General features: G+C 45.8%; 10 protein-coding genes across 10 annotated transcripts; 6 read left to right on the forward strand and 4 right to left on the reverse strand.

The window, feature by feature from the left end:
- Positions 1–42: 42 nt before the first annotated feature.
- Positions 43–1,214, reverse strand: F4813DRAFT_372585 (uncharacterized protein). Its single transcript, XM_049244713.1, has 2 exons — positions 731–1,214; positions 43–672 (listed from the first exon to the last, which is right to left on the reverse strand). Exons 1-2 carry the CDS (start codon positions 1,150–1,152, stop codon positions 114–116), a joined length of 981 nt encoding a protein of 326 aa, XP_049095911.1. The 5' UTR covers positions 1,153–1,214; the 3' UTR covers positions 43–113.
- Positions 1,215–1,411: 197 nt separating this feature from the next.
- F4813DRAFT_237164 (thioredoxin reductase) lies at positions 1,412–2,573 on the forward strand. The gene is made up of 2 exons (XM_049239978.1): positions 1,412–1,872; positions 1,932–2,573. The coding sequence occupies exons 1-2, from the start codon at positions 1,472–1,474 to the stop codon at positions 2,467–2,469; spliced, it is 939 nt and encodes a 312-aa protein (XP_049095912.1). The 5' UTR covers positions 1,412–1,471; the 3' UTR covers positions 2,470–2,573.
- A 577-nt stretch (positions 2,574–3,150) lies between these two features.
- Positions 3,151–5,146, forward strand: F4813DRAFT_372587 (uncharacterized protein). Its single transcript, XM_049244714.1, has 4 exons — positions 3,151–3,598; positions 3,660–3,776; positions 3,859–4,235; positions 4,290–5,146. The coding sequence occupies exons 1-4, from the start codon at positions 3,311–3,313 to the stop codon at positions 4,756–4,758; spliced, it is 1,251 nt and encodes a 416-aa protein (XP_049095913.1). The 5' UTR covers positions 3,151–3,310; the 3' UTR covers positions 4,759–5,146.
- A 349-nt stretch (positions 5,147–5,495) lies between these two features.
- On the forward strand, positions 5,496–6,752 carry F4813DRAFT_372589 (S-adenosyl-L-methionine-dependent methyltransferase). The gene has a single exon (XM_049244715.1). It carries the CDS (start codon positions 5,766–5,768, stop codon positions 6,591–6,593), a length of 828 nt encoding a protein of 275 aa, XP_049095914.1. The 5' UTR covers positions 5,496–5,765; the 3' UTR covers positions 6,594–6,752.
- F4813DRAFT_372590 (S-adenosyl-L-methionine-dependent methyltransferase) lies at positions 6,753–7,881 on the reverse strand. Its single transcript, XM_049244716.1, has 3 exons — positions 7,630–7,881; positions 7,013–7,546; positions 6,753–6,936 (listed from the first exon to the last, which is right to left on the reverse strand). The coding sequence occupies exons 1-3, from the start codon at positions 7,796–7,798 to the stop codon at positions 6,809–6,811; spliced, it is 831 nt and encodes a 276-aa protein (XP_049095915.1). The 5' UTR covers positions 7,799–7,881; the 3' UTR covers positions 6,753–6,808.
- F4813DRAFT_372593 (S-adenosyl-L-methionine-dependent methyltransferase) lies at positions 7,860–9,146 on the forward strand. Its single transcript, XM_049244717.1, has one exon. The coding sequence runs from the start codon at positions 8,164–8,166 to the stop codon at positions 9,001–9,003; it is 840 nt and encodes a 279-aa protein (XP_049095916.1). The 5' UTR covers positions 7,860–8,163; the 3' UTR covers positions 9,004–9,146.
- Positions 9,147–10,007: 861 nt separating this feature from the next.
- Positions 10,008–11,226, forward strand: F4813DRAFT_372595 (uncharacterized protein). The gene is made up of 2 exons (XM_049244718.1): positions 10,008–10,572; positions 10,631–11,226. Exons 1-2 carry the CDS (start codon positions 10,123–10,125, stop codon positions 10,943–10,945), a joined length of 765 nt encoding a protein of 254 aa, XP_049095917.1. The 5' UTR covers positions 10,008–10,122; the 3' UTR covers positions 10,946–11,226.
- Positions 11,227–12,513, reverse strand: F4813DRAFT_372596 (methyltransferase; the record flags this gene model as incomplete). The annotated part of the gene is made up of 5 exons (XM_049244719.1): positions 12,028–12,513; positions 11,963–11,976; positions 11,829–11,915; positions 11,540–11,778; positions 11,227–11,484 (listed from the first exon to the last, which is right to left on the reverse strand). Coding segments are annotated over exons 1-5 (860 nt in total), but the record flags the coding sequence as incomplete, so codon positions are not given.
- Positions 12,514–12,745: 232 nt separating this feature from the next.
- On the forward strand, positions 12,746–14,682 carry F4813DRAFT_372597 (uncharacterized protein). The gene is made up of 3 exons (XM_049244720.1): positions 12,746–13,593; positions 13,664–14,194; positions 14,268–14,682. Exons 1-3 carry the CDS (start codon positions 13,152–13,154, stop codon positions 14,273–14,275), a joined length of 981 nt encoding a protein of 326 aa, XP_049095919.1. The 5' UTR covers positions 12,746–13,151; the 3' UTR covers positions 14,276–14,682.
- Positions 14,683–14,707: 25 nt separating this feature from the next.
- On the reverse strand, positions 14,708–16,253 carry F4813DRAFT_372599 (putative ACC synthase; the record flags this gene model as incomplete). The annotated part of the gene is made up of 4 exons (XM_049244721.1): positions 15,997–16,253; positions 15,743–15,947; positions 15,276–15,688; positions 14,708–15,197 (listed from the first exon to the last, which is right to left on the reverse strand). Coding segments are annotated over exons 1-4 (1,285 nt in total), but the record flags the coding sequence as incomplete, so codon positions are not given.
- Positions 16,254–16,502: the final 249 nt, after the last annotated feature.

Genomic DNA, 16,502 nt, shown 5'->3' on the forward strand with positions numbered 1-16,502 from the left:
CCGCCAAGGTCCAGTAATCAATCAACTACCAGTAATCATAAGCAAAAGTGAAAATAAAATTGATTATACCTTGATAAAGAAAGCTATTTTACAGGATACCTCTACCTCATCGGTTAGAAAATGCAGGGTTGACCGGCATCCTCCGCTTGAATCTGCGCACAGACTGCTGCTGCCGCTGCCGAACCAGAGAATAGGGACTGTGGAATGATCTTGATAGGGGACGCTCCATCCCCACTCACAAAGACACCTTTTCTTGTCGTTTCTAGGAACATAGGTTTGCTTACGGGATCTCCCATCGGAGTCATTTCGAGCCCAAGTTGCTTATGGAAGTCTCCCTTCGGCTCTGTCTTAGGCTTGTGTCCCAGGAATCCCTCGGTAGTCTTTTCGCCTCCTTCGAAATAGATTATGATATCTGCAAACCCTGGCCCTTTCTCAAACCTTGTGATACTCCTGTTGTCTACTTTGAACAACTGGTTTGATCCTTGAGCTTCTTGAATAGCATGCTCTAACTCGTTAGAGCCATGAGTATAGATCGTGATGGACTTCGCGAACCGGGATGCCGTTCTAGCAGCGTGCAAGATGGCAGGAGCGCTGGCTAGGTCTGGAAGAGCCAGAATCCCGGCTGTCGAGACACCCTTTGCTTCATATCCTTTACAGAAGAAGCAGTGATAGCTGTGGTTAATTTAGCAAAACGCCGCTCGGTGCATCAGAAATAACCAATAAGACTCACATTCCCTTAGCCCAACACTCTGCATAACCTTCTATATCGGGAAAGACATCACGGACGCCGTTAGCAAGGATGATTTTCCTTCCAAACCAAGATCCACCATTTCGGTCCGTGGCCCTGAATGTTTGCTGAGTGGTGGTGCTCTTGACTTCCTCGAGAGATACAACTTCTACCTTTTGAAAACTAATAGTTGAGTAGTATTCTAAAATGTTTTTCTTCGCTGCCGCCCGGAATTCTTGCGGGTCTTGATGATCCCATGTTAGAACATTGTACATGTGTGGACTCGGTGCATTTCGGTAGACCTCTGAGTCAAGAACGACTGCGGTGTGTTGTTGTCTAGCCAGTGTGAGAGCGGCTGCAAGTCCGGATATTCCTCCACCTATGATCAGAGCATCAAAGACTTGCGACGAATCAGTGGATGCCATATTGATGTAATAAAAGACGTAATTAAGCTTGGATTGATTAATTATTCAGCAATTGGTAGGTTTGCCATGTATGTAGTAGAAATAATAAATCAAACTGTTGTTACAATTTGTGCCCGGGAGCCGGTAGTGGATACTCCCGTCGCGGCACCGTTTAGTGGGCCCGAATATCCGGTGACCGATCCGTATCGTTCTTCCCGGTTTTATGGGGCTACCAAAGAGTCTGGGGCAACTTTGCTCAACTATCAGTAATCCAAAGCAGTGATGCGCGACTGTTCCCCTAATTATTTCGACAGTCAACTCTATTATCATCCCGCCGAAAATGCCCCAACAACAAAAGACTTACGACGTTATTGTTATCGGTGGGAGTCATGCTGGCCTGTCTGCGGCTCTTACGTTATACCGTGCCCTACATACTTGTCTGATATTCGACGATGGTACTCCTCGTAATGCACTTTCTGCCCAGACCCGCCTTACGTCTGGATGGGAGAACCAAACACCGGGTAGCTTTAGGGAAGCATCACGCAAAGAACTTCGAGAAACAGGTCTCGTTGAATTTGTTTTCTCGCGTGTGGTTCATGCTAAGAAAGTATTGGATGATGTTTTCGAGGTCGTAGATGAAACCGGCGGTAAATGGACATCTCGAAAGATTTTACTAGCGACTGGAGTTATTGAAAAGTATCCAGATATCCCTGGCTACGCAGATCATTATGGGACTACTATGTAAGTCGTTCACGTAGCCTCAGAGGGTCCCCAGATGTCGACCTGACAATCATATCTAGTTTCAATTGCATGTTCTGCTATGGGTACGAGCAACGTGGCGCCGCAGCCGCCGGGCTGCTTGCTGTAGGCTTGCTTTCTAACCACACGCACGCCCTTACAAACGCCCGCGATGCTCTCAAGTTCGCAGACTCTGTCACTATATACACGAATGACAACCAGCCATTAGCAACTGAGATATTAACTAAAATCGACAGCGGGCTACATGTAGACAACAGGAAGGTGAAACAGCTACACGGTGGTCGTGATGGAAGCGGACTGGTGATCGAATTCGACAGCGGCGAGCAAGAAAGTCACTCTTTCATCGTACATAAACCAGACCTGGAGTTAGATAACACATTGCCCCTACAGTTAGGCTGCGAACTTTCTCCTGGCATTGGTATCACAATTAGCCCACCATTTAACTCCACCACCGTTCACGGAGTGTTCGCTGCTGGCGACTGCTGTTCACCCTTGAGAAACATACCAAATGCCATGAGCATGGGATCATATGCTGGATGTGGGTTAGCAAGAAGCCTACCACGAGTTGCGAACAAGTAACGGGATCCAAGTGTGAATAGTAGATGTTGGGCTAACCTTTGGGAACTATAAATGATTATTTATAAATACTAGAGTTTGGGATTATTACCCAATGTATTTGAGGCTAGTGCTTGCTTGACTTATTGCATAAAACAAGCTGTTAAAATTCATTGTCCATAAGTGTAATTTGTCACGGCGCGATCATGTAAATTGCAAGTCCCTTCGCGCCCATACTAGACAATTTCAAGCCATCTACGCACTAACCCTACCTTTACGATTATATAAACCCTTCAAACAGCATCTGCTTGCAAAAAAAATAAGAAGGGGGAAAGGGGAAGGAGACATACCCTCTTAATAACCAGTAGCTAAAAGAGGTGTTTATTCTTCACACGAAGCCTGCCGATTCGTCAGGATGGAGGCTCCTTATTGTCGATGGCCACAACAGCCATACAACAGAAGAATTCACGTAGATCTGTTTGTTGAACAAGATCTACTATGACCCCGATTGTACAGGTGTCAGACTTCGATAAGATCTGGTAGCAATTGCATAATTAGTTGAGTTATTGAATTTTGATATGGATAGTGATTAATATGCCTAGGTACGAACGGAACAACTAGAAATAACCCAGAGGGTCGTGTGTACTATTTTCATTTTCATCTAGAGCGGGGCTAGGTGCCAATCCTGCTTCATTCAAGTGGCTGGCTGCAAGTAATCCTGTCATTACAGGATTATACCATACAGAACGTGAGTTTTCTTGCATTGGATGATGTCTCAGCCGGGCACCGATATACGGCGAAGCAAAGGCTTTCTTCCCTCAATCCCGGCCCCAATCGAAAGGTAACACAGCATAATATATCCGCTATGTTCACTCTGCTGAAGAAACAATCGCTTTTCAAGCTGCTCAACCCTATAATTTTGCTCAATAACCACACACCGTACATTCTATTACGTGCTACTATAATCAAGAGAGGATCGTCAAGGAAAATTGACATCATGTTCAAAGCAACAAACAGTCATCAGTTGATGATTGTCATTTTCCCAGTTGTAGCCGTACTCGTTGCGACAATTTGTGTCGTTTTGCGGTTCCGTGCGAGGCAGTTACAGCAACTAAAACTCATGTGGGACGACTGGCTATGTCTTGCCTCACTTGTAAGTGTTCACATCCTGTGTGGTATTCGAATATGTACTTAAAGTATTTACTATTCCGCAGATATTGACATGGGCATTCCAAGGAGTTAACCTCGCGGCTGTCTTTGCGGGAGGTGCCGGCCTTCCAATAGCAACAGTTATTAGCACCAACCCGAATGCGTTGGCGACATTCCTCAAGGTACAACAAATCACATTGATCATGCTTTACCTTAAGTAATGAAGGTTATATCTGACTAATTATCTGTTCTTTTCCCTTCTAGATTGTCCTTGCGAACTTTTCGTTATGGATTGTGACCGTTACTATCGTCCAACTCTCCATTCTGTCCTTCTATGTCCGAATTTTTGGGGTTAACGCTGCCTTCCGCCGAATATGTTACGTCTTTATTGCTCTCATTGCGGCGTTTGGCATTGCCGGTTTCTTCTCGGAAGTCTTTTCCTGCCTACCTGTCAGCAAAACATGGAATCCGTCAGAACCAGGTCATTGCGTTTCCTCAAAGCCATACTGTACCTCTATTGGACTGATACACTGCCTGTTCGACTTGGCCATCCTTGTTCTTCCTTTGCCTCTGATCTGGAACCTCCAGGTAGCGACACGAAGCAAGTTTGTCATATCCATTCTACTGACGCTGGGCCTTATGTGAGTTTAACTCATTCCCAATATTTATCGTGGTAGGGGCTAATAGTGCACCAGAGCGACAATAATATCTCTATTAAAAATAAGCTGCTTGATTGATTTGAGCGGTATTCCTCCTGAGGATGTAACTGGAAACCTGTGGCTGACCATTCTACTCCAAACCCTGGAACTCCCTATCGGTATCGTTTGCTGTTGCGTTCCCATCTTGAAGCCTGCGGTAGCAGGTGTTTCGCCGCTATTTCGATCCATAGCTAGTCGCTTGTTGACCTACACGCAAAGGAGTCGCAGCACGACGAATAGGTCACAAAGGTCGGATTCAGGGTCTAAATACCGTCAAGATTCGACTGTTGGCTTCAGTCGTCTTGAAGATGAATCCAGCCAGGTTGAGCTAGGCAGCCTAGGCAGCCTAGGCAACAAGTTATCTATTCAGGCAGAGGGACACAAAATCACACCAACCTTGGGAGCAGACCCCAAGTCCGAAAGAGCTATCAACGTTACAAACTCCTATACGGTTAGTAAACAATGAAGAGATGTGGCTACAGGAATAGTGTGTATTGCTGGCGTATTAGGCACTTCATGGTTTTCTATGACGCTACTGGTGGCTATAATGATGTGAATATAGGCGGTGATAGTGGCTTGGGTGGAGGAATTTCTTGTCTTCATATAATTGTATTATTTCCCGCGCTTGTCATTCAGAAAGCCAGTATCGACGTGAAGTCAACATTTGAAACTAAGTGACATTTGATCTTCCTCTACTTTGCCGCGGAAAGCGCCAGACTTCAGCCTATAATTGCCTACGTACTACCCAGGTGCATATACCAGTGTTTTGTAGATATAGGAGGTAGGCAGTGTTTGGGGATCCATATACTACCTCTTATATGTATCAGGGGCTATAATTACCTACCTATGTACATAATCACCCGGGCTACAGGCACCCCTGGCGGGGCTGCACAACAGCCCAAGTTTACGTTCCTAGTAAAAGCCGAACGAAAAAATACTTCGAAAGTTTAGAATGCACCCAACAAAAATTCTTTAGGGGATATCCCCTCGTTAATTCGTGCACTCCCATAGTAAAGTAAAAGAGAAACCATCAGCTAAATCGTCCCTTACTTGATCTATCATTTTCTGGCAACCAACGGTATAAGACACAAATACCTCCCTGTCCAAGAGGTACCTACCTATACATATAAATGTTTAAAAATAAATCTTACATATGGTTACACTACTTTCACAATCACAGCTGTTTAATTGGCCCTTAGAAGGGTGCATACGGACCAACAGGTGCGTTGTGTGATTAAGAAACCGGATGCCGCCCCCGCCCAGAACGTGAGGTTGTTGTAGGCTTGTAGCTATCCCGCCAGCATATCGGGCGCCGACAGGCTCTTTATTCCTAGTTTAATAGATGAGGCTGCGTAGTTATTTTGCTGATCAAAATTAAGTAAATATATTAAAACTTCCCTCCCCCATCTCTTCCTTCTATCCATCAAATCCTCATCGTTCATAATCTTTCCTACCACATTCATCTATATAACAATGACGTTCCAACCGAAGCAAATTACCCACTACCAGGCCGAGCACCTAGCTGAGCTTCAGGGAGGTGTTAGCGAGACTTCCATCAAGTATTGTCTGGATCTAATCCCTGCCATCTCCGAGGGCGCCGTGATCCACGACAATGCCTGCGGCTCCGGTGCTGTTACGGAGACCATCATGAGCATGAACCCATCCAACATTCACATCGACGCCACTGATATCAATCCGGAATTCGTAAAGGGCTGTGCGGCAGTAGCGGACAAGAACGGGTGGCCCGTCACCGCTGCCGTCATGTCAGCTCAACAACTTACGTTTCCTGACAATCACTTCACCCACTCTATCACTAGCTTCGCCTTCCACTGCATCGGCGACCAGAACGCAGCTGCAAAGCATATCTACCGCACAGTTAAGCCGGGCGGTACTGCTGTTGCTACTGTCTGGATATTCATGCCTCACGTCGAGGCTCTGCAACACGCGCACTGGCGCACACGAGGCAAGGATGCCCCTATGCCTCTTCTGCTTCCCCTAGAGCATTACGAAGAAGCCGATTTGCGGACGGCGCTCCAGGCTGGTGGATTCAAGGACGAGAATATTACCTGTTACAATAAGGAATGCTACTTGACAGTACCCGATCTCAAGAGATGGGCACAGCTGGCGTGGAGTTTCTTAGGTAACATACCAGGTGGATGGACCCAGGATGACGAGGATAAGTGGGATGAGGCCCTGGAGGATATTGTGGAACAGCTGATGAGCGGTGACGGGATCTCGAAGAATGAGAAGGGCGAAACTGTACTTAAGATGATCGCTTGTGTTGCTGTCGCTAAAAAGTAGATAACCTCAAGTAGTGCGCCATGTCATGTCTACACTACATGTCACTCGTCTGATCCGGACACAGAACAGAATATGATTTATTCGAACTACTTTGGTTTACCTAATGCATACGAGTATCTTCAGATATTTTGTAGTTCACAATAACAAATAGACCAGTCAATTCTTTGTCGATATGTCTGATTATGACGCTACCCGGCTATTAAGAGAACTGCAAGTTAGCTTCTAACAGGCTGTCGAGCCCACACTGCCACCATTTTCACATGAGCTCCTCTGTATTCTAACTCTCTTTCAACCTCATCCCGCAATACCCTAAACTCTGCATCCAGGCTCGTGCTAGTGTTCCCTAAGTCTGTTAGATATATAGATCAGGTGGGTGTATATTTTTGGACACTTATTATAGAATTCCGTCCAATACTTACCATGTAGGAAATCCCAAACACCTTTCAGTGCTGACAGTAAGTGTGACGAGCCCTTCTCAGCCAGGGTCGCGTCATGGCATGCGTTTCCATATGGAATACTAAAGACCATTTCTTGCACGTCTTGTAATCCTTCATCCTCTAAGTAACCTTTCAATGATTTGCTAAAGTCACTTCCCACCCCAGTGATGTCGAAGAAGGTTCTCAGCAGTGTCTCGTATTTCTGCATAGCCGGACCATTTGGGGATTCACCAGTGAAATCGGCTTCGATCAGTTCAATCCAACCGCCCGCCTTGATCAGGTTTACAAGTTTGGCCACGCAATCTTTGACGGGGGTCTGCCCCGCCCCAACGAGTGTCAGTCGCTGGTGCACGTAGTCGAAGCTTGATGCCCACTCGCGAGGCCAGTCTTGAGTTATCGATTGAACTTGCAGGGAAACCCCTGGGTGGTCCTCGGGAAAGAAAGCAGCATTGATATCCGTCCCCACGTACGTGTGGGATGTATCAAGGGATTCTTGCAGCTCCCGCAACCACAGGCCTGTTAAACACACCATGAATTAATTTGCTGTTTCTGTTTCTGACTAGGCACTCTAGATACATGATTTTAGAATCGAAACTTACCATCAGCTGTCCCGGAGTCGAGGATGCGAAGATGGTTGGAGAAATCAACCGGTGCTAGTACCAATGTGCCCATAGAAGCTTTCAGTACATCATGTTGATCGGCCAACCTCTGGAGTTCGCCCTCGTTTCCTTCTAGAACATATTGTTCTTGTGCCCCAGGAGTTCCCATGGTGTAAAAGGGTATATGTTAGCAACAGCGGGAACAAGATGTTTCCCGGAATTGACGGGCCGTCTGTTTAGATGCTAAATGACAAGATATAAAGAATATCACCATCGAAATTCAATTTATGACCGGAAGCCGGCAGACAGGCATAAGACCGGATCCCGGGAAATTACTAAATTACGAATGTTCTATAGACTCAATGCCGTTACAAGATTACCTCAATTTGGCATCGACTGCCTTAGTATGAAGGACGTCATAAATATTTTTGAACAAGTGTAGATTCATGAACGAAAACCTTGTTCTTCATTTCCTAGGATCGCCTACCAAATGCCCATTTGCGGTTTCCAGCGTGCCTATTCCATTCTGGAACCATGTCCTTCGATTTTGTACCTAGTCAGGCCATCACAAAAGATGTCGATCTTTATGCCGAAATTACCTCCAATTCTACTCTGGATGTTTTCTCTAAAGTATTGGATTCTCAGGAACTAGTCAGACCGGGAATTCGCATCCATGACAACGGATGCGGAGCTGGCGAAGTTACCTCTGTGATTATGAGTTCCCCCCATTCCGCCGATATATTCATCGAAGCCACCGACATTGATGAATCTTACCTACAGAGGCTCCGGGGTCGTGCCCTCCGGAACAAGTGGCCCGTAAATGTTACCGGCATGAAAGCCGAAGATCTTACATTCGCAAGCGGGAGCTTCGATATCTCGGTTGCGAATTTTCTGCTCTTTATGACACAAGATGATGGAGTTCCGGCACTTCGACACATGCACAGGACGCTGAAGGAGGGCGGCGCTGCGATCTTTACGTCCTGGGCTCACCTGCCACACAGTGAGACGGTCAAGGCCGCGCACCTCGCAACCCGGGGCGTTGATGCACCCCCGCTACGGGAGTACCCACCGCAGTGGAAACAGGGGTCGCACATGGGAAACATCGCGGGTCTCTCGGGATTTGGGAAAGACAAGATCGAACAGAAGTCAGTGAAGGTACACATCAACGTGGAGGACACAGAGCGCCTCGCACAGGTCATGTGGAGCTTTCTTGGACGCCCGGTTTCGGGATGGCTAGAATCAGATGAAGAGAACTGGGACAGGGCAATAGAGACTATCCGGAAGAGTTTCCTCAAAGACAAAGGGTATACGATGTCAGAATCTGGTCAGCTGAAGATTGAGCTAGTGGCTAACGTTGTTATTGCCCGGAAATAGTCACTTGCAAATTCCAACTATTCTCCCTGCGACCAAATTCAACTTCTGTCGCGGCTTGATATCAGAAAATTGCCAAGATACCGTAGAATGATGTTGTAGAATGATGTGGTAGAATGATGTGGTAAAAAGATGTTGTATTGTAAAGATTCTTGTACCCCACTTCTAACTGGTGGAAATCTTGTATATGCTTTTATCCGATTGCACCTGCCTACAGTACCTTAGGTAGGTAGGTACCTAACTTAGCCCGCATTACGAACCCCAATTTCGGGACGCGAGGGTTTGTGTACGTACCTAACCTAACCTATGTACAATTGAACTAACCGCTCAAGTACATCCTGCAGAAGTTCCTATTGGCTGGGCTTATTAAAACGGAAAGTACCTAATTACGCGCCGACTAAAAGACTCCGAAGCAAGACGAACACTTCGGCAGCTAATATTATCGGGCCCCGAACTTCGGGTCCCGATCGCAGTGTTCACTTACGCGACTCTCTAGATGCAAACAATAAGTACCTAGTTAGAAATGTACGGCGTCACGTACCGGAAGGTGATATACAGAGTTAAGATTAGTATCGGTATTACGGATTACACAGAAAAGTAAGGCTGTCCGGCTGGTCTTGGCAAGCCACGTATGAGTAAAGAGGAGCCGCACTGTATTACTTAAGCTATAGCAGCTGATGTTGCTAAAGACATAGTGGTAAGCCACTTAAATTTAGCGTACGAGCCACTATCCAAAGTTCAGCTTAGCAGGTAGTCGATACAGTATTCATAAAAAAGGATGACGTTCGAATACGGTGCTAAGCACCTTTACATGTGCAAGACTTTTGGCCCGGACCTTTGTATATACAAGTTATTACCTACATATGTTGCATTCAATATTATGTGGGTAGTTAATGTACCTTAGGTAGGTAGGTAGGTACATGTAAGGTATTCCAGTTGAACACCAGGGGTGTTATATGTACCCAAGGTAGGCTTAATAAGAACATAGAGCTACCTACCTGCCTTTCCGAAAATGATATATCTTTTGAATTTTCCAAATCATAAGCTTCAGGTAAACCACTTCATCATTATCTAACCGATCCCTTGTAGTTGTGGTAAAATTACTGCTGCCCATACCACAAAATGACAGTTTTTCGAACGTTGACATCCCCTACAACCAATGTGTGGTATCTTGCATACGGCTCAAACTTAAGCTCTACTAAGTTCACCCACGACCGCGGCATAGTCCCTATATCTATAAGGCTTGTGACAGTCCCGGGATGGACATTGTCATTAGATAGTGCTGGGGTGCCATACTCGGAGCCTGCTTTTGCAAGCATATCACCAGTCGATCGGTCAGAGAACGAGAAATATGACCAGCTGGTTGGGACAGCATATGAGCTTACCCCCGGCATGTATACTGAGGTCCTAGCATCAGAGGGTGGAGGGATCGCATATGCAGAAATCGAAGTAAGGGCGCAGGTGCTGTATGACGATAATACGGAGCCTCCTCAAGGAACTATCGCTATCTTGGCCACAAGATCTCTAATAACGTTGCTAAGAAGAGAAGCTAGGCCAAGTATTCGGTATATGGTATTTGAATGGTTCTGCTATACTACATGATGGACTGTACTAATATTGTATCTGCTAGGGTCTCCTCCGTGAGGGTGCTGCTGAATCTTGCATGCCTATCTCGTACCAAAAGTTTTTAGCTCAATTACCAGTATATCATCCACCTAGAAAACCTTTCTGTCGAGTTGGGGCTGCTATATTCCTCGCTTTCTGGGTGCCGGTTATGTCAATAATGGAGAGAGTTACAAAAGCGAGTTTGAAAAATAGAAAGACAGGAACTGCTCCAGATTGGGTAATCATAATGGTGAGAGCCGTGGTATGGGCAATGTGGTCATATCATGATTTTGTGCACGCTCCCATTTGGGGAAGAGGGGACGGGATGGGCAGCGCGTGAATGTATGTTACGCATCTTTACAGCTGTTGGTGTGGATATTATATCGTGTAGATATTCTAAATGATATAAGTCTGAAGGTGATGTAAAGGGTCAAGAATTACGATGAAGTATTCTATCAAACTTGGAATATAGGGAAGGATAAAGAGGCATGTTCCAGATGCCTATATAATGCGCGCCTCCGTTATGATGACATATGTATACAGAACTCAGACTGAAATACCTTGGGAATAAGAGGCATAATCTCTCGTTTTACTGTTGGAAACATGCAAAGTAATCGGACTTCTAAAAGGAACTCTGCTCACGAGTGGCAGGATCAATTCTAAGTCCTATTGAAATAGGCGACTCGGCGTCTCATCTATCTACGTGTGTCCACTCCTTAAATGACTTGCTCTACTTTTCTCTCCTCGATACCAATAAAACCTTTCACTTATAAGACATCTCACTATTGTTATAAAATACCAAGCAGCGGACTTCAATACTCTCCCGGCACTGAGCATCGGTAGCTGCTTCGGGGTTCTCGAAGGCACAATGAGGACACACTGGCTTATTAGCAGGTTACCGCGACAGATACAGTCCTTCGCGTATTCTACTTACTTTCCGCTACACCATCCTTATTGTCCCATATTTTGATGAAGGTTGCTTCATCTGGGGTTTGCTGGTCTAGGTAATACCACTTTTGATCGGCGGAATGGTTCACTGACACCGTCTGTCCTTGAATCTCGAATCGTTCTTTATAGATACTGGTGGGATGTATTTCTGAGTACCTAATGCTCTGGTAGTCCATTACTGCCAATGCCCAGTTTTCAACCGGGCCATTCAACGGACGCCAAACGCTGAAAGGTTTATTAGCAAGGTCTCTATAGTGGGTTGTTCATCTACTCACTTAATAATTTGCGCACGGCCTTGAAGCAATATATCGGCGTCTTCTCCCGCATGACGCCTGATTCTTCCAATTGCGCCTACGGTAGACCTGGAAACCCATAAGCAAAGGAATAGAGCGCTCTTAGCCCTACATACTGATCGCAATGTACCTATACTTTACATTATTTCTTGAAGTTCCATGGCAGGAGGATTTGACTTACCACAGTAGCTGGCTGTTCTCTACCGTTGGGGTTATCCGTTGTAGCAAGCGATGGATCCCGCTTTCGGTAAGTATGATCAAATATAATAACTTTGTTAGCACCGGTCTTCTGCTTGACCATGTCTATAATTTCTGGGTAATATCTGTCTTCTACTAGCCCGTTATCTTTTTTTCTGATTGCGTCTATGACTTTAGCGTCAAAAGGTTTGCAGCTGTGAAAAGCGAATCCATTAGTATCGAGATTGAACTCCCCCTTTTTTGACCTGGCATCGTGGACTAGAACACTGTGCTCTTGATTGGTGAAATTCGTTCTGGGGAATGATGCTTCTGTCTTGATTCTGACGTATGGTCCATCCTTTTTACCGGCCCATGGCTCTAAAAAGGACATGCGGCTTTCAACGATTGCCATTTCGAAATATCACGCAAGTAGTCCGGACGAGCATGGACTTCACAGTCAAATCATAACCCAGAAAAAAGAGAAGAAAAAGGAACATATGATACAGCAGTATCGGGGATCCATCTTACGTCGTAGCCACCCGGGGACCGTTGACATTATTTCGGTATCCATTTTGACCCACTCGGTCCGCACTAAACCCGGGATGCAGACTCGGAACCCGGAGACACCGGAGACACCGGAGACCGGCTCTCTCAAAGTCCTCAACGTCTTTTCGACCGTGATTGAGGGGATCAGAGAGGCTTAGTATGCGCCAGGCAGTCTTCTTCTATTCACCTCAGCAGCTGAAACTCGAGTACTGGCTTTCTAGTCCTCGGACATACATAGCAGATACTCACTCCATCGGCATGTAGGCACAGAGCGACAAAGATGTATGATTGACCATGTAGACGAGGTACCTGTCTATCTCCGACTATGCTCCCCGGAGACTCGACTTTTGCCAGGTAGTATTGCATGAGGCAGCTTTTCTATTATCATCACCCTTTGCTTGGGCGGTCGAAATGACCATTCCTCCTCACGTCTCCTATCCTCTCCTATTCTATTTCCATAGTTAGGATCACATCCGAACTTAGAGCCCATGCCTAATCTCTAAATTTTTTTTTTCTATCATCTCCGATAAACTGTTAGTATTCTAGTTCCAACATAGGTAACTAATAGAAAATTATAGCACTATGGAATCAGTACCCGATCTAGAAAGATCCCCCTTGCTCATATCCCACACTCCTGACACGAGCGATGTAGATCCGTGCGTTCCTACTCCTAGAGTGTCTCCTACGTCTCCCCACTCTACGCCACCACTGAACAAAGTGACCACCAAGGAGCACGTTTATTATGTCCTCCCCATAGCATTTACAGCGGCGTTTGCTATATCCGCCACTTCTGCGTCCACTGTATATGCGTACGCTAGCATCCTATGCACTGATCCAGCCCATTGCGAGGACAACGAGCGAAATCGCTATGCCGGTGCCGTTGCCATTGCGACTACACTATCTAATTCGATCAGCATCGTGGCAATATGCCTTCTTCGAAAGTGGACGAAGACCAATCCAAAATTAGGACTATGTCTATGGTTAACGTGTCGAGGGTTAAGCCTCGTGGTACTGTCGCTTGGAGGTAATATTCCTAATTCAAACTTCGGCCTATCGATGACAATGATTAGAAGACTAACAAATATTGCATAAAGTAATCTTCCGTGATATTTACATCGCAATCGCAGGCCGCATATTTGAAGGTTTAGCGACCGACAATATACTACATTATACCCTAGCTGCTATCTACGTCCGAGCTGAGGATGGGAGTCGATTTCCACGATTGATGGGGACCTCATTAGCGCTATATATGATTGGCATGTCGATAAGCCCAGCGCTTGTCACATTGTTACCACACTTCCTATTCAGCTTTCTATTAGCTTTCGCGTTGCTGGGATCATCACTTTTCTACCTTCTTGCCTTTGTTCCCGGATTGGCTCCGGTAATAGAGAGCAACTATGGAGATCACTCTGAGTCCCATCAAGGGAGAGATGCCGTAGACTCTTTTTCGATTTTCACACCCATCCGATACCTGGTCTATGAACCAACTGCTCTTTTTGCAAGCCTGGCCATCTTCTTCTACAATACCGCACAGGCCTACCTCTTCCCTGCTATCATGGTATATGCGACCTTGAAGTTTGGGTTTACCAGCGTAGAGAACAGCTATATCGTTTCCATAGCTGCAGGTACATCTTCAATTTGCTTATTCACCGTCTTTTATATCATCCCATGCCTACATGTTGTGCTAAGCCGACTTAGAGCGGTAGGGACTGCAGGAAATACTTGTGATTCTGATGTTGAAGGAATTGTCAAGACTAGATCTACGGCCTACATGTTCTATAGCGACATGTTTTACGCGGTTCTATCTATGTCTATACAGGCAGTTACTTTCCCTTCATTCCTAGTGATAAATACCGAATGGCATATATATGGTTTGGTTATTTTGGTTTCTTTGGGGCTGGCTGCTCCCAGTTTCATCAAGAGCTATACGGTCGCAATAGCTAGTTCAAAAGATTCTGCTTTAGCTGGGTTAGCTATAATGGAAAGCCTAGGTGGCTTATTCTCATCTATTATCCTAGGCGTTATACAGAGTTCCGTTGGCCAAAATAGCGTCTTCGTTGTTGCATCAATGTTAGTTGGAACTGCTATATTATGTCTAGTCGGAAGTTACTTTACGAGGAGATGAATAGAACAGATTTGTATATTTCATCCTAGAAGCACATTTGTCTCTCTCCCATGAGTTTTCAATGAATGATCTAGTACAACAGCAAGTCTCTGGAGCCCTTCAGCTAGCTGATCTTCTTGAAGTGCGAAGTTGATTCTCGCCCAGCCTTTCTCGCCCTCAGGAACATGGTATCCTTTTCCTGCAGAGATATTAACCCCGGCAGCTTTGCACCTTATAACAAACTCTGCTTCCTCATCGTCCTGACTAGCATAACAGGCTAGCCTTGCGAACAGGAATGGGCCCATGTTCGCTGGGATGTACTGGATGCCGCGCCTTTTCAACATCGAGGTCACCTTTGCATATGCATCGGCTAGGCGTTGAGAATTCAGTGCTAAGAGGCCTGGAAGCTCCTGTGATGTTAGAAGATGGGTAACTGCAATAGCTGTTAGGGATGACAGCTGAGTATTTGAGACCAATGCCAACCCGGTTACGAGAGGCTTGTTTCGTTGGCTGATGCAGCATCCCTAGTCACAAATCAATACGAGGACGACAACTAGATGGGGAATCAGGGAAGGTGAAAAGCATCTAAGGGAGATAGTTACCATTCGAAGACCACTAGAACCCAGGTCTTTGCTTACGCTCCAAATCGTATGAACAAGTGACAGGTCACAGCCCAAAGCTGCCACATCCAGCTGTAATGCCGATACAAACGGTTCTGGGGTAAGTATATCCGGACTCGAAAATCGAGACAGGGCATATATTTCATCCGAAATAAAATGTATCCTGTGTTTGCTACAGAATCTCAGGATTTCTATAATGAGGCTCTTTGGGTAGCACTTGCCAAACGGATTGTGCGGGTTCGTAAGGAGTAATCCTTTGACTGGGTGGGGAGATTCATAAATGGATTTTTCCAATATTTGTACCAACTTTGGAGCGAAGGCATCGTCGAAGCTTTCCAGTGGGGTGAAGACCGGTTGGACCCCAGACCTAACATTAAGTAGCCAGTCAAAGCCGTCTACGCGATGGTTAATATTGAAACAACTTGAGACAGAGACGCCACACTACTTACTCCAACAGGGAGTCGGTATCAATAAACCGTCTCCCGGTTCACAGATGTTGTAAAGCAAGCCGTCCAGCGAATAGGCCGCGCCAGGGGCGGTCGCAAGGTCCTCTTTTTGTACGGGAATGCACGGCTTGAAGTAAGTGTTGAAGAATTGTGCTAGTGCCTCCAATAGGTCTGGATCACCTGCAAATCCGGTAGAGTACGATAGGTGCTTTGTCCTTATCAGTAGTATACACCTGTTAATGGTCATGGAGTCGTACCCTAGCAGAGAAACTGTCTCCCACGGCCCTCTTGTAAAACTGCACAAGCTCATTTCGGAGAAGCCAATTTTCAGATGTTCCCATGTCGATGTAAGGGGTTTCCTCGCGCTCCGCAATGGCGTTGCTGATTTTTGGAAATATGGCCGCAACATTTGCTGTACCTCGCGCTGAAAGTCCATAATCTTCCATTGCATATAAGGCTTTCAAAAAGATGTTGCTATGTGTCTAGAGCGATATAGAAAATCTCACCATTGTTGAAAGAAAATACAAGATGGAGATAAACTGAAAGCAATAGGGGATCCCGGACCTTATTATAGGGTAGAAGGCGACGAGCCCGGTAGCCGAAATTGCAAGCTGCCAACTAGCACTCGCAGCCCGTTTTCTTCCTCCCTATATTAGCCAATGGTTCATATGTAGCTGGAGGTTACACCTAGCATCAGGTCCTCATACAATATATACTATATCAAGTCAAGTCATATTGGCATAAAAAAGACCCCAGAATTGTA

The sequence above is a fragment of the Daldinia decipiens genome (assembly GCF_022478715.1).
Source record: "Daldinia decipiens strain CBS 113046 unplaced genomic scaffold F4813scaffold_41, whole genome shotgun sequence".
Lineage (NCBI taxonomy): Eukaryota > Fungi > Ascomycota > Sordariomycetes > Xylariales > Hypoxylaceae > Daldinia > Daldinia decipiens.